Below are 16,387 nucleotides of genomic sequence, written 5' to 3'. Positions count from 1 at the left end.
TTAGATGAAATAGCCAAATATATGGAAAAGGTGAAGCTATTGAGCTATGAAGAGACACCTGTTTATCAGCATTTCCGAGAAATACTTCTGCAAGGTCTCAAGGCCATTGGGCAAAAAGATGATGGCGTGCTTGACTTTGGCTTGGCAGAGAATGGAGACTTTCAAAGAAATCCCGTGCAAAAGGTTTTACTCTAAAAATTAATAATGTCAGCTTTTATTGCATTTTGTTGAGCTAAGTAAGAGTTAGTGGTGTTGGAAGTAGGTGTCATACTTTCATCCAGCAACAAATAATTAAATAGTGATTTGTTTAAGTCCTGGTTGCACACGTTATTTCTCTAATTCAACTTCACTAATTCTTAATAAAACTTGATATAGAGTGATGTTTATAGAGGTACTTTCATTGTAGATAGTACCTTGGGTAACAAAATTTGTATACCTAGCTATAATGACATTTGAACAGATGAACATTTGGTTAATTTACTTATTTCTTTAATTTGGTAAAACTCCAGATGGATCAAAGTACATGTAAGGTAAGATAAGTCTAGTTTTTGTTCCATATTAGTTTCTTTTCCATGACTAGTTCAAAGCTTAGTTTTAAGTAAACATCTTTATGCCAAGTATTTGATTCTGGAAATTTACATATTGATTTTGCTGTGATCCAATATGTTACTTTTGAGTCTTAACTGTATCGGTTGGCTAGGGGTATTTTTTTTCTTTGTATTTAAGAAGCCTTAAACTCTGGATTTGAATTCTTATTTGAATATGGCATTAAGAACTTTTTAGGCTTTAGGGAAGGTGTATGTTAAAACAGCTTATAACCCTGAAAAAGTGGTCACATAATGGCAATAATGACAATTATCTTATACTTCAAACTGCATTTATTACTTCTTTGTTTGCATTTGTTAATGGCAGGTGGGCAGTTCATTGGTTCCTTTTGCATGAGCTGGGGAACTGAGAATTACAGTACAGGATAATAGTCCAAGTATGTTGCCTGCTTACTGACATGATCAGCAGTGTGTTAAAGATGGGGGAAAAGCAGGAAAGAAAAAAACCTGTGGTATTCTAAAGACTTCTGAAGATATATGTCCAGCTTTTCTGAGTTCTTTTTGCCCAGTAAATAGTATTTTGGCTAAAATCATACAGCTGTGGTCTCTGTACTAATATTTTCTGCTGAACAGAGTGTAAAGGTCTCTCCAAAAGGAGAGTTTGATAACATAAGTTCTGTTCCCCTTGTGGTTTGATAAGGCTTGAGGCCTGTATTTTGGGGACATAAATAATCTGGTTTTAATGGTTGGCTGGTTTCTTTGCTGAATAAGTTGGCCTGCTGCAGAGCCAACAGCTGTGACCTTTAATGTCCTTGTCCAGCAGAAATGTCTGGTGCACATTTTCAATGGAATAAAAACTTAAAAAATCTTACCTTTTGTCATAGGTTAGCGACACCTTTTTAGCCTATATTAGTCAAGACCATTCCCAAAGGGTGGGATAATACTTTTCCATAGGTTCTTACCTCCTGATATCAAATAGAAGTAAGCCTTTTGATTGGGTTTCTTTTTTTTTATATACTTTGAGAACCATATGTGTGGTTAGCTTGCTCAGTTGTCACAAATATGTTCAAGCACTTAGATAAAAAAGGGAGTGCTACCACCCTCCTTGAGTGAGCATTTTCAGCTGTCTGCTTCATATTTCGGTGGGCTTAATGCTACTTCATGCCAGCTACTGCTGGAGTGTCTGGACAGAATAAGATTGATGGACATCAGGTTAACATAACCCTCTTGCTTTTGTCCAAACACCAGGACAGATGACTCTTCCTTCTATACTGGATTTTGTAGGCTTTGTAGCAGCTGCAGTATAGGCTAGGGTAGAAGATGATTTAGTGTTTTAAAGATAAGCTCCAAATTCCAAACTTCATTAAAAACTACTCTCCATAAAGATAATTTGCCACTGATTAGTAGCATTTCGCCTCTGAAAGCCAGGATCACAAGTGCTGAATTTTGTTTGGCATGCTTAATACCTAATTTGAAAAAAATGCAATCTGGCATCCCTCCTTGAGAAGATTATGACCTCTAACACAAAATATCTATGACATTTTGGCTCTACTGATCATTTAATCACAACAGGTCTTAACACACCTATTCTCCATTTCTTGTGGTGCAATTTACCATAATATTTTCTTAAAACAGTGTTATTTGATGTTCTGAAGCTATGCTGTTTCACAGCTAGGAGATAATATTTCTAGCTTCTATGTAAATACATTCTTAGAATGTAGGATTCTCCTGTGCTGTCAGCTAATTGAGCCATGGTGGGCATTATATGTTACATATAAGCATGGTTGTTCTGGAATCTGAGTCATTCTCCAGTATTGGTATCTGGGTAAAAGTCACAGATGTCTGCTATATTAAAAGTTAGCATTTTATTTTCTGTATCATGGCTCAAGTTTCCTCAGATGTATAAGTATGTGAAACACAGTTCACAGCTGTGCTTGAGGTTTCTTCTTTTTTTTTTTTTTTTTTTTTTTTAAATAGTAAATGCATGTTGGTTTGTGAGTGTGGTATTCTATAGCAGTTCTAGCCAAACAAGAAGCTAGCAGTACCATGTGTTGAAGGAAGTATTTCAAGCTCTCGACTAAATTATTTAGAGCGAGGACCACATCTTATTGTTGTTCAGTGCTGAAGAGTTGCTGGGTAATATTTGGAGTAAAGTAGCCTGGAAAAATACAGGTCTTAGTGATTTGTGGTTCCTTCTAATGTTCAGGTTCAGATGTGCAGGTGTTGCTTTTGTCAGATGAATGCTCCCTGATTTCTACTGCTAGGTAATTCACCTGCATCAAGATTAAGAAACCACTTTTTATTAAATAAGCTTAGAAACAAGATAAATGTATTTTGCTTTTGTGTAACATGTACTGAATATCTGTTTTTCTGATGAGCGTTTAAAATGTTTCCTAGTACAATTGGGAGGAATGCATTATCTCTCATGTAGAAGCAGTACAGTGCTGAAATAGTCCTCCTTAATTTTGGTCAGAATGAACAAAAGTGTCTGTGTTTATTCCTGCCTAATGCATCACAAATCTGCTGACATACTAACCTTGGAGTCTTGGCTGGCGGTAATCAGGCCTGTGCACCGACAGGAAAGATGTACCTAATGCACTCCATCAGTGCAGTTTGCATATGGAAGTTCTCACAGGGGAGCTGCCCTGTGCCAGCTGAGGGTTACCTGCCCACTGCAGTTATTGTATGTAATTATCGAACCAATCTGTTCAGCCCAGCAGGGTTTAGATGGTAATCATGAAGCAACACTTTGGAAAGGAAAGATGTAATGCACTCTCCCCTTCTCTCGTGAGCTGTGTGAAGTTGTAGCCACTTTTAAAGCTGTGTTAGTAAAGCTCTAGTCTCACACAATTAAAAAATAAAAAAATAAAGAAAAAGGAAAGGTAAAACTCCAGTGTTCAATGCTTTTCATGTATGCTTGATGCAGGTCAGTTCATCCTTTGCAAAAATCGTGGCTTAAAACAATAATTTTCCATGACCACTTCAGGAATACTTTGCAATAGTAAGATTAATTGTAATACACAGATAGTAAGAGTTCTATCCATTTAGAGGTTTTAAGATAATGTACCTTGAATGCAGTTCAGATTTCCCAAATACCTCTCTTTGGAACAGAACCCATCGTTGCTATTAAAAAAAAAATGTACTGTAAGTGGGTATTAGCTACTTTTAAACTGTGCAAAGAAAGCCTTAAGAAGCAAGAATCCAGATAAACTTGAATTTAATGTGGTGTAATTGCTTTAGAGAAACCCAATTAATAGGAACTTAGGATAAAATGTTTTTATGTGTTAAGTTTTTCAGATTGCTCCTTTTGTGACAGTTATTCAGTGTAAGTTAAAAAACATCCCAAGTTATGATCACAAAACCTCATGTTTTCATACATTAAAATTTCAACTTCTAAAGTGATCTGCAGATTGGGGAACTGTTGTTTTAAGTTGTGTATAGCTTAGTACTAGTATTCTTGTTTTAATACAGGAATAAATTTTCTCTATGACTGGAGACATTTTATAATATAATATCCTCACAAGGTATTTCCTTATTTTATATTTTCTACTTTGTGTAGTCTTTCCTGCTCTTGAGTTCAATTGCTATTATTTTTTAAAATTTTTTTTTTTTCTTCAGAAAAGAAGAAAGGCAGCAGCTGCAGCCAGTGAGGGCACTGAGGCGGAAATGGAAGATACAGGAAGTCCAAAAAAAAAGAAAGCTGCTACTTCTAGTAAGTCAAAACATTGTTCTGGCAGTCCCATGTACTGGTGTGGCAGGATACTTTGGCTAAAGTCCAAACCGCCACTCAGCCACTTGCTCCCCTCCTCAGTGGGACAGAAGGAGAAAATAGGTTGAGAAAACCCATGAATTAAAACAAAGATGAGGAAATTTATTACTATCTACTATTTGTTTTGGGCAAATCAGACTCAACTTGGGGAAAATAAATGTAATATATTGCAAATTTAAAATAAATTTGGATAGTGACAAACAACTTTGTTTCCCCTTCTCTAAAACTCAAGCTAACTACTTCACCCTAAACTCCTCTACCACTCTCCTTGTTCGGTGCAGGGGTTCTGGAGGGGAAGTGTGCTGTGGTGTCTGCTGCTCCTTCATCATTACATTTTCCCCCTGCTCCAGTGTGGGCTCTCTCTTTTGGGCTGCAGTCCTTTGTGGGGGCGGGGGGAGGGGGAAGTGGCCCAGTTTTTTCAGGAAATATCCATTTTCTCCAGGTTGGGCTCTCATATGAGTTGCAGGGGATATTTCCTCCGTTCTGGGTCTTCTGAGCTACAGGGAACATGTTCTCTGGTGCAGTGGAGTACCACTTCCACCTTTGACTTTGGTGTTCTGTCTGCTGTTTCCCACTCTTCTCCCTGCACTGCTGCTTCCTTTCTGCCTGTCTAGTGGTTTTTCCCCTTTCTTAAATGCTTCCACAGAGGTGCCACAAACAAATTTGGCTCAGCTTTGGCCTGCAGTGGGTTTGTTTTGAAGCTTTGGCCTACAGTGTGTTTGTATTGGAGCCATCTGGAAAGGGCTGTGTCAGGCACAGGAGAGCAGCTGATCTCTCCCTACAGATTCTAGCCCTGAAGCTGACCTCAGCTTACCAAAACCTAGCCACGTGGCCATAAAATACCCAATAGAACCATTTACCTTTAGCAGTGCAAGTGCTTTTGATCTTTCACAATTTATTTTTTAGATTAACTTTATAAAGTTAAAATATTTCAAGTTTCTGTCTAAGAAAGGATTATGCTCCAATTATGTAGTGCCTAAAGCTGGTAGAATTGCTAGCTGATAAAAATTGGTGGCTGAACCCTGTTCTTTTGCCATCATTCATTCTCTGCTCATTCATTTTGTCCTCCTGTCTTGTCCAGTTCCCTGTTAGAACATGCTGACTCCTCAGGATTCCTCTTCACAGAATGTTAAAGCCAAGGGCTAACAGCAGCAGCTTCCAAAAGCAAGCGTGTTTAAAGACAAGGAAAGGATTAGCTATAAGGATAGAAAATGCTGAAGCTATTTTTTCAACATAGTTTGGCATAGTTTCAGTGCAGTCTGGAAAAAGTCATGGACAGATAAAGTAGGATTATTGAAAATGCAATGTGAGAAATCTTCAGCAGATCTGTATAGGGTAAGCTGATGGCGAGTGTCTAGTCAAACTGCTTTATGGATCCAACCCTGTAATGCCTTTATGTAAATGTGAACTGAATTCAAGTAATAGCAAAGATATTTTTCCTCAAGAATTTATGGTTTATAATTTCATTTAAAATACCAGATGTTGTCTGTGGTCAGTTAGTATAAAAATAATAAAGCAGTAGGACTGAAGTCTACCCCAAAACAAATATCCTTGTTTAAAAACAGTTTGACAAAGGAGTGTTGCAGGATGGGAAACTATAACCTTTCAAAGAGTAATAATGTTGGTGGGTTCTGGATTTACCCTGGTATATTTACTCAAACTGTATGGTACAAAGTACATGGAATGAAGCTAATGTTATTCCAGGAGGTGACACTGCTTTGTTCATTTTCAGCTGTTCATATTATAGAATTGTAATCATTAAGACCAGTGATTATTTCTCTTTTTTGAATGCCTTTTTACTTGTTTACTTCAATTTATTATAAATTCTCTAGTCTGTCAGTGGCTGAAGAAGTGGTAATTGGATTATACTTTCAAGGCAATAAAATTATTTTATATGATGCTGACAATAGTTTTAGCATTTTAGATATAATTTAAGACTTTTTAACAAAATACTTAATACAGCTGACTATTTTCTGGTTGCGATTTAAAATGCATGTGCAGAACATATTTTCCTTTCTTGTAATATATTATACTACCTTTTCCTGGGATTGTAGATTGAATTTCTTATAGAAGGAGATGGAAAAGAACTTGAAGAATTGCAATCCAGTTGGTAACATCAGCTTTTTGTAAGCAATGAGGTTTTCTCAGACCAAGTAAAGGTATTTGGGAGGCTATATAGATTTTCAACATAAGCTTAAATTAGAAGAACTTACTCTTGCTAGTTCAATAGAGCTACAGATGAAATGGCTCTAATTTACACTACTCAGTTTAATGAATACCAAGTAGAGGGAGTATATGAAATGATTTCAGGTGAAATGTGATACATGTACTTACTCATTTGGTTCTCTCCAAATTTGGAATTAAAAACTTTACCAACTATTATGTGATTCATAAACCTGTGTAGAAGGAAGGGGCAACTGTTTCATAATCTTTTCTGATTCTGATGCTTTTATAATTTGAAAAGGTCTGATTATTATAGAAATACTTAAAACTCTGTTTCCAAATCTGACTAGTTTTTGTGTTTTTCCTGTGACTAAAAAAAAAGTCTTGAAGTTCAGTAAAAATGGATGTTTTCTTCATACCTCTTAGTTGTACAATTTGAAGTGAAGTCATACCGGAATGCTTTAAAAGTTGTTGAAATTCTATTTTGTTGGTTTGTAAGGGGCATAAATATGGTGGAATGGTGGTTGCTCTTCAGGTATTCAAACAACATCTCGTAAGTATTTGAACATAAAACAGTGACAAGAGGAGCTGTGCAGCCTCTTGCAGTTCAGCTCATCAGCATTAACCAGATTTTTAAGCAGTTTGGCTTATCCAGTTCAAAAGATTAGTTATCCCCAAAAGATCCTGATCAGCTGTGTGGCACGTAGAGTACCTTAAGGTGCTCAGTGGCTATAGGGAACTCTGCCAGTAATGAAATCTGCCACTGCTGGGGCTGGGGAGCCTGTGGAGTCTGTGGACTTGGAGGAGCAGGAAAGAATGGCACTGAGAAAGGACAGACATCTGAAAATTCTTGCTTCTGCTGTCAGCTGCCCCTGGTTGTTCTCAGTGTAAGAGTGGCCATATCAGATGAGGTGGTTAACAGCCTTCTCCTCCTCCAATTCTGTCAGCCATCAGTGTTTCTAGAGCTGTTGAGCAACTCTATTTGGAAACAGAATTTCAGAAACTTGCTTGAGAAACAAACTGTATTGGACTCCAAAATAAGTTGCATGAAATTTTGTGACATTCTTAAATTGTTTTTTATTTATATTAGCATGTTATCAGCTTTTTCTTTTTTTTCCTTGACATAATGAAACCATAGGCTTTCCTGAAAAGTGGAATTTTGCAAGCCTTATAAAGCAATATGGAAGATGTTGAAGTATTATGTTAGCCAATGTATCTCCACCAGGATGCTGTCAGAAGAGATGATTTCTATTTAAATTAGAAGCTTTTCTCCCCACTCTGTTGCAGCTCCATTTTCAGTATTAGCTGCCTTCAAGTACAGTAGTAAAATACAGTCTTATAAACGACGATACTGTTAAAGCAGAATGCCAAACTTTGGCATACACTGTATGTATCCACCAACGCTCGTGCAGGGGTGTAGTGCATAATATGATAGGACTAATATGCTTATTTTTGATCAGTTTGGTGGAATAAGCAGATAGTACAGGTATCTTCAGTCAAAATCACATAAATGCTGCAAAAACAAGAGTTTTGTGAGTAATCTTAGGTTCAAAGCTACAATAGAAATGACTACCCTGGCAGGTATTTTTAAATCTCGGGGTTGATGAAGATTGCAATACAGAATTTTTTTAGAATAGCCTTTTTTCTGTTCTGAATTTTTTAAGACAGTTTTGGGGTTTATTAAATAGGACATGTAAAGAGAAATACTAAGATACCTACGACAATGAAAGTACTGTATTTTTTAATGTACTTTTAAAATAGGCAATACTACTGAGGGTAGGAATTCTGCATGTCAGTATTGCTGGATAGCATCCACCGTGTTAAGGCCTTAACTGGGGTCTTTGGTTACGCTTGCAGTATAAATAAAGAACTATGGGAACCACTCCAATATGAAAACAGTCATACTGATGGATTGGTTAGAAGAACATTCCAAAATGGTGGTTTAATAGTATTTCTCAATTAATAGGTACTTAGCTTTATGTTTATTTACCTTGCATGCCTTTGCATAAATCAGTATCTGGGTTATTGCCTTAAATCTTTTTTCTTTATTCAAGTAAGATTCGTTACTTAATGTCCACTTAAGCGCATTTTTGCATTTAGAGAATTATTGGCCTTGTCACCAAGCTTTAGGAGAAAGCAAATCATATTGTTTTTTGAGCTTCTTTATGGTGCAACTTGTGACTTGTCTTTCTACTCTGTACCAATGCCCACATTAGAGGTAGATTTTTTTTTAATCTCAATTTCGTACCCTAAAACCTTATTTTCTGTGAAACTTGCTTCACAATAATTCTAATTGTGTAATTCATCTCTTCCTTCTTGTGGAGGATTTGGTATTGACTACTATCTGTTACAGACTCCAGGAGGAAGTAGATGTAAGTTTTAAAGTGGTATATCCATCTCTGTGTTTAGTGACTGAAAGATCTGTCCCTTTCTGTGCCCTTCTTCATCTTCCCTTACCTGTCTCAGGAGTGTTGCAAATTAAATGTTCTAGTATAAGACTTATGTGGTCTGGTTCTAGCAGTTAAAAGCAATTAAAAGTGCTGCAATGTTATATCTAGAAATTAACAGGAAGATCTGGGTTTTAAAGCAGAGAAATAATGTTTTTAGTTGCCTGAAAAATTGACAAACTCACTTCTGTATTTTGCATTAAGTATATTCAAACACAGTATGAAGTGATCTCTCTTTTTATGACCTGTCCAAAGATTGTTTGAGGCTTTTCAAAAGCTATTTAAATTAGAAAAGGTGTGGTAGGAGGTGCTTTTAAGTTTGAAGATTTTAAAATATTTTGAATAGGAAGGTTAAAATAGATTTGGTTTACATTTAATTTCTCTTTATGGTTCTTCACAAATAGTAGGGTTTTTTTGACAATTTGCAAGTGACAAATTCAGTGAGAATTAATTTGAACATGTGCCACTAATTACAATAAAGAGAAAAAATTAGTGTCCAACATGTAAAGTATGAGAGTGTTACTGTGTATTTCTGTGTGTGCTTGGAACACAGTTCTTTACTGAGTCTACCTTTGTATTTTAAGCTTATTTCTGTACAAGATCTTCAGACCATTTCTAGCACTTAAACACACTTAAAATGTAAGTAATTTAAGTTCCTTGTTACATTTCATGGGACTTTCTTGTGTTTGCTGCTAATAAAAAGTATTAAATTAAAAGAAAACAACTTGTAACAAAACTTTTCCATGTGTAAGGTTTTGTAAAATGACTTTACATGTAGAATCAAGTAATTTAAGAAAAAAAAGTGATGTCTGCTTTTTTGGTTGTTTTTCTGTGACCTGAAGATGAATTGCAGTATGTTGAACAGGTATTGCAATTCGAACTCAGATATAAAATTTGCAAGTGAAATTTTTCTACAGGAAAGAAAAATTGTACTGCAGTGACTCAGATTTTTACAGGAAACTAACCTGTTTCAAGATTGCAAGTAATGTTTTGAATTAAACTGCCTTCCTCCTGCAAATTGCTGTATGGTGAAGAGGAGGGTTAATTTTAGACACATGCTGAATGGGACAAATGGTTTCTGTGTATGTACAATTATGTTTTGGAATATCTTCAGTGAAGCAATTTTTACAAATAGAAGTAAACCAGTTTTAGTTTCATCTGGAACAATTTTATATTAAAATTTTTAAAAGAACACTCATATATTTGATGTTATCTGTAAAAAATACACAGGCATAAAGTCATAAATAATACATTCTTGTGTTCTGATGTTTTTCCTTATGAGAATATGTAAAGCATTTTCTTTATTTGTTGCAGGAAAAGGAGTACTTGGCCGAACAGAGTACCTAAAGCCAAGCCCCATCCCATAACTTTACTGACTTTTTTCTCTCTCATCCCCACCCCACAGACATATATTTACTGGAATTCAAGTCCATATTTGCATTCTTCTGGTCTCTCCATTCTTTTTTTTCTGAGTCATTTCTGAATTCTTGTAGAAAAAGAGCTGCTAGCTCTTGTAGAAAAAGCCAACTAGCCGCAACTACTATTTGTTGCCCTTGCAATTTCTTCAGCGGCTTCAGAGTACTGAAAAACGCTTGTCTGAGAAGTGTTATTCACCAGTTTTTTCAGTTATGCAGGGGTTCCCTGTCTGAGTTGGGAAAGAGCTTGTCAGAGGACTCTTCCTTAAAAGAAAGAAGAGTCTTCTTAAAAGACTTCATCTTTTTAAAATCTTCTTAAAAGACGATTTCTTCTTTTGTCTTCTTAAAAATATCTCCTCATTGGTGCCATATTCAAACTGCCCAAACTTATTGGAGAAGGGTGCTGTTTAACTCACTAAATGTTGCAGCCTGCCCTAAGTTCCCATTTGATGTGTGCAGCTGGTTGCTGAACATAGTCTTCCAACACTATTTTCTTATTCCTTCCATATGTAAACAGCAAACGTATGAGTTCCATTTTCTTGTTTTCTTTTTCAATCTGATGACTGTAGAACTTTTTTAAGGGGCAGTTGAAGGAAAAAGGTCTCCTAGAGACCCATCTAGCAAAATTACTTAGTTGTTTGATACCAACAAAGACAGCTGAAATACGACTGAAGCACATTTTGCAAGAGAAAAGGGATACTGTGATCAGTGGAAGATTTGAAGAACTGGCAGTTCTAAGTTTATCTGCTTTGGAAATCACAAGTCTGTATTTATTACTTAAATTAGTAACAAAATTATTCTTGGGAATAAAATTGCACTGAGATCTGATGCAGTGGCATATGTAAGATCATAGATTAGGGACAGTCTCATTCCTACCTTATCACTTCTCAGGTTAACTGTGGCAATTCAACACATTTGGCATGTAGTTAAAGCAACGTCAGTCCTGAGACTGTCCTGCTGTGGCACTTGGGGTGTCCACACAGAAAAGATGATTAAACTTCATCCGTGTGGGTACCAGTTGAGCACATCTCTTCCGGAGAACTCTCCACCCTATCATCCACCACTCCAGGTTTACTGACCTTTGTTTCTTAAAGAGGTCGAGCAAAATATGTGTGTAAGATTATGCGCATGTATGCATGGACATTAGGTTTGGGGGTTTTTTTTGAGAAAGGAAACCTTGTAGTGTCTGATGAATGTACTCCACCACTTGTGCTTCTTTTGATGTTAGCTGTTTTATTTAATGATGATGACTACAAATTTGGTTAAGAGCTACAATTGCTGGAACTCTTCAGCCCATTAGCTGGGGACTGGCATGTGCTTAGCCTTTGTCAGGTGTAGATTCAGCATATGCAAGTGATGCAGTTGCTAACTTTTGGCATGTCTGCTGCTAGATATTTTTCAGTTACATGATGTTTGCTGAGAGTCTAAAATCTCTGTATGGTTCTGTTTTCAGATGTTCTCACCTATGATGTAACTTAGAAGTCACCTAAATAATACCTGATTTTATCTGCTCGTTAGCTGTGTTTTCATGTTTCCAAATCTCTCACTGTCCTTCTTTTCATCAAAGAAGGCAATTTAAATGGGAAAGTTGTGACTCTGGTTTTATCGAAGGAACTTCTGTGATTTTATAGAAATTTTAATTTTTTGACTCAAGCACAGTTTTATTTCTTTTAAGACTTGTGTGTTTCTAAAACAGTGTACGTAGGATTGGAAGATGAGATAAGGGACATCAAGAGGAGATCTGCTCTATACACCAATCTAATCAATTTATGTTGGTGTTAATCTTCATACATGCTAATATTTTATCTTAAAACCTGTGTGATTATTCTAAAACTTCCCTGGTCAACACCACTTGTAGTACTTAACTATCCTTACTATTACAAAGGATTTGATAAGAGGAAGTATTTTCTTTTGATATTTTTATTACCTAATATGAATTTCCCTTAAGCTTAGTGGTTGTTCTAGCTGCTGTGGACATGAAAATCACACTCATGTTATGCAGCAACTTTTTGCACATCATATGTCTCCAATTTTCTTTTTTTTACTTTCTTCAGATAAACTAGTTAAATTCAATTTTTTCTTGTTGTTTTGTTAGAGAGCTGGAGACCACTTTTTCTCTGCATTTTTCTCAGACCTTTTTTGTAGGATAGAGCCCAGAGCTATACACAATACTGCTGGGTTTCTTTTGTAAAGTTGTTTTGTTTTGCATTGTTGTCTGCCTCCTTGATTCCCCCAAATTTACTCATTGAGCTTGAATGATCAGTGACTCTTACTGTTCAAAGGCTGTTGTCTTAAGCAAGCAGCTTCTTTCTTAAGGACTTCCATGAAATTCAGTTTTACTTTTCTTTACCTGTACTCTTGACATGGACAGTGGAATTATATATAGCTTTACAAGCAAGAACTGAAGTAATGAGGCATGCTATCTTCAAGGAGGAATTTAGGATTAAGAAGGAAAAAAATAATTAAAAACTACATGAGGAGATGAGAAATATTTCATTGTTCCTGTATATGCAAAAAGATAGAAATTTTTATTATGTGTAATATTTTTTTGTCAAAGTGACTACAGTTGAATACAATTCACAGAAATGAGCTGTGGTGCTTTGTTTTCTTCCTTTTCCCTGGTAGTAGGCAGGAAGGAATCAAAGTGCAGGAAGGTTTTTATTATTGCTTTTAGGTATGGTCTCTTTGAACAACCTGCCTGCCAGGTTTACTAGGAATCTTATTTAGATGGGATTATTTGTTACCTTTGTTAATAAAATATTGTCAAGTGATAGCTTGAATCTGTGGGCACAGTTGCACTGATAGCTGAGCTGATGTAACAGCTGACATTGCCAATCAGAAATCTTCCTTCTTTTTTTTTTTCACACCTGTGTGCCTTCCACCTCCTCTTGTATAAGCTCCATTCAGAATGCTCTAAGATGCCACAGCTCACTAAACTGTGAGAATACCAGATCAAAATTTCATTGCTAAGTGTTCTAGTTTTAGTTGGGATAGAGTTACTTTCTAGTAGCCGGTGCAGTGCTGTGTTTTGGATTCAGTATGAGAATAATGTGGATAACACAGATGTTTTGGCTGTTGCTAAGCAGTGCTTACCTTAAGTCAAGGACTTTCCAGTTTCCTGTGCTCTGCCAATGGGGAGCTGTGCAACAAGCCAGGAGGGAGCACAGCCAGGTCAGCTGATCCAAACTGGCCGAAGGGATATTCCATACCCAGTATATAAATGGGGGGAGAATGTCATACCAGAGTGTCATACCCAGTATATAAAATGGGGGAATTGGCTGGGAGGGACCACTTGCTGCTGGGGGTGATCTGGGCATCAGTCAGTGAGGTTTTTTTGTGAGTGTGGTAATTAATCTGTTTCTTTTTACTTTTGTTATTATTATATTTATTGTAATTATTAAGCTGTTCCTATTTCAATCCATGGGGTTTTTTTCCTGTTTTCAATTCTCCTCCACTTCCCAGTGGGAGGGGAGAGGAGGGGGAGTGCGTGAATGAGCTCTGCATGGTAGGTAGTTACTGAGTGGGGTTAGACTATGATCCCAGAGCTGGATGAGCTTAGCACAAGGTCCAAAAAATGGCTTAATACTGGAAGGCATTATAAAATGAAAAGTTGGCACATGAGGAGGAAGGAGAAGTGTAGGTTTTATAGAGGATCTAATTCTTTTGGTGAAGATGAGCTAAAAAAATGACTCAACTCCATCTGATGCTACTCTTGGAGAAGTTGAACTGAACAACGTGTTTTTTAGGAGACGGTCAGTGCCCAGAAATAGTTGTAGATTCTCCTCTGTCCATGTCATATTCCACATCCCCATTTAAAGCTCAATGAATGAGTTGAGTTGATCTATCCTTTTAAGACTAAAAGTATTTTCTTGTGATCTGTTTTTGTTATTTTGCTTAACAAAAAGTCTTTTTGTTTTGTTTGCATTGCAGATGCAGTTGCTGCCAGAACCCAGAAGATGACCTTACCAAAACTCAAGAAAAACACAGCAACTAGAAAGAGACTCCAGAAGTAAATAATATATGGAGCAACAAATTAAGTTGCTCAGTGGCTCATTTCTGTGTTTTGGTTTTTTTTTTTTTCTTGTAGCACTGGAATCTATTTCTTTCCTTTTTAAATGATGACTCCTATAAAAACACGGACTGTTGTTTGTACCTGTTTTTGAATGTTTTATTAAAATATTTGCATAATTTATGTATACTTAGATACTAATGCAAAATTTTGCCAACTTTTGAAGTGGGGATGCATTTTTATTCTTTATATACATGAATTCATGTCTTAAAGGCAAACTAAAAGAGAGTCCCTTTTTCCAGCTTTATAATGTAGAGATAAAGCCTTATTTAATAGTTTCATTATGGATACTATATAAGAAACAGCAGTGTTGCATCTGATTTCTCACAGTTTTGAGTAAAGTCATATTGGTGGTCACATAGATGTACACTGAGATGAAGTCTGAAAAAGCAGAAATAGCTTTTAAATATTTTTCAAGTGTTTGAATTAAAACCAGAACATAAGGCAAAAATCATGTCCTTCCATTCTAGTTTGTATAAAATGCATTTAAACAATTCTTTGAAAGACAGGTACTGAATTTTGGCCTTTTTTTTTTTGCATAGTATTTGTGTTTATATCACTTTTCCAATTATTTACAATTTCTCTGGGAAGAAAGAGACCAGAATTTTAGACAAAGGGCCAAGGGCAAAGAAAAGAACCAACCAAAAACCAATGCCTATTCTCAACCACCCCCTCAGGTTTTCTTTTTATATTAGTGAAAAGACTGGAAAAGTTATAATTGTGAGTAACTTTGTGCAGGATCTAGTTCCAGTTCTCATAGCAACATAATGGTTTACCTTTTCAGTACTTGAGGAGCATGTAATCTTCCAAATCCTTTTGTAAAAGTACTTTGTTGCTTGGCTTTCAGTCCTCTCTTCAGAGTTGTAAGTCAAAAAATAGTGTTGAATTTCAGTGTGAAACACTACCACTTTTCATGTATCTACTGCAGCATACACATAAGGCATGAACATCATTCTTATCAGGGCAACTGAAAGTTGGGCAAATCAAAAGGAATCCATATGAGCCAGTGAGAGTGTGTCTGTGTGGATGTCCAGCTTGCTTGATTGTATAATGTCTGAGTAACTGCTCAGGAGATTAAATAAGTATGTTGTAGCATGAAATGCTGAATGAATGAATGATGAGGTTTTGTTTTGTAACAAGGGAATCCGTTGTTTTGAAATAAAACTGGAATACCACATTTAAAAGGTGCTTTCTCATTTCTGTTGACTGTTAGGCTCATTTTCCTGGGTTTTAGCAAAGTGTGGCTGACAACTTTAAGCATAGCATTCTCTTCATTTCAGATGTAAAAATAGGACTGCTAAAGCCTCTGTCATGTTTAAAACTCCTCAAATCAAACTATCATTTTAATGTCTTCGTTTAATCATTTTGTTCAGAAAGTATGTTACACTGCTCTGAATAGCTATTGTCAGGAAGGCATACGGTATTCTCTTCCTTGTCACATACTCAAAGTTAATGTCATTCTTTTGTACTTCAGTTGTTTGACATTTTATTTTTTTAGTAACTTATTTACCAGTAAACTTCCTTTGATTACTTTCCAAGTTTTCACGGTGTGTGTTTTCTTTTGACACTACCAAAGCCAAGTGCGACAAACAGTTATTTCTATATATTTGAAAAAAATGTTTTGAGGAGCGAATTTCATAAGCCACCCCTACCTCCTCCCACCCCAAAAATGTCCTGGAAAAAGATGTCCTGGCAAGTGTTCTGTGAAGGAAAGGGGTGCTTTTTATTCAAGGTGACTGTTGTTTCAGGGCTTGTCTGTGCTCACAAGGCACTGCAAAACCCCAGGCTCCAGCTTGCTGTAACTGCAGTAGTGTTTAAAGTGTGGGACAGCCAGGAGGAGCAGAGGGGAAGGCTGTGATTGTACCCGCAGCGCTACCATATGGATCACATACAGTGTGTGCTTGCACACACGTGTTTTGCTGCTTTGCAAAGCACTGATGGGGAAATACAGCACTTTATGGGAGGCGGAGGGTGCAGTA

General features: G+C 36.4%; 1 protein-coding gene across 2 annotated transcripts in view; it reads left to right on the top strand.

Moving 5' to 3' along the window:
* Positions 1–15,946, top strand: part of VRK1 (VRK serine/threonine kinase 1) — a 35,747-nt gene extending 19,801 nt beyond the window's left edge. The window contains exons 11-14 of one of the 2 annotated variants that reach the window (XM_048307786.1): positions 5–183; positions 510–530; positions 4,164–4,257; positions 14,270–15,946. In XM_048307786.1, the coding sequence (XP_048163743.1) occupies positions 5–183; positions 510–530; positions 4,164–4,257; positions 14,270–14,352 (377 nt within the window). In that variant the 3' untranslated portion in view covers positions 14,353–15,946. The remainder of the gene's footprint in view (positions 1–4; positions 184–509; positions 531–4,163; positions 4,258–14,269) is intronic. The other variant, XM_048307787.1, reaches the window with a different exon arrangement.
* Positions 15,947–16,387: the final 441 nt, after the last annotated feature.

The sequence above is a fragment of the Corvus hawaiiensis genome, chromosome 6, assembly GCF_020740725.1.
Source record: "Corvus hawaiiensis isolate bCorHaw1 chromosome 6, bCorHaw1.pri.cur, whole genome shotgun sequence".
NCBI classification, from domain to species: domain Eukaryota; kingdom Metazoa; phylum Chordata; class Aves; order Passeriformes; family Corvidae; genus Corvus; species Corvus hawaiiensis.
Note: the sequence above shows the minus strand (reverse complement) of the source record. Positions and strands in the feature narration are given on the sequence as shown.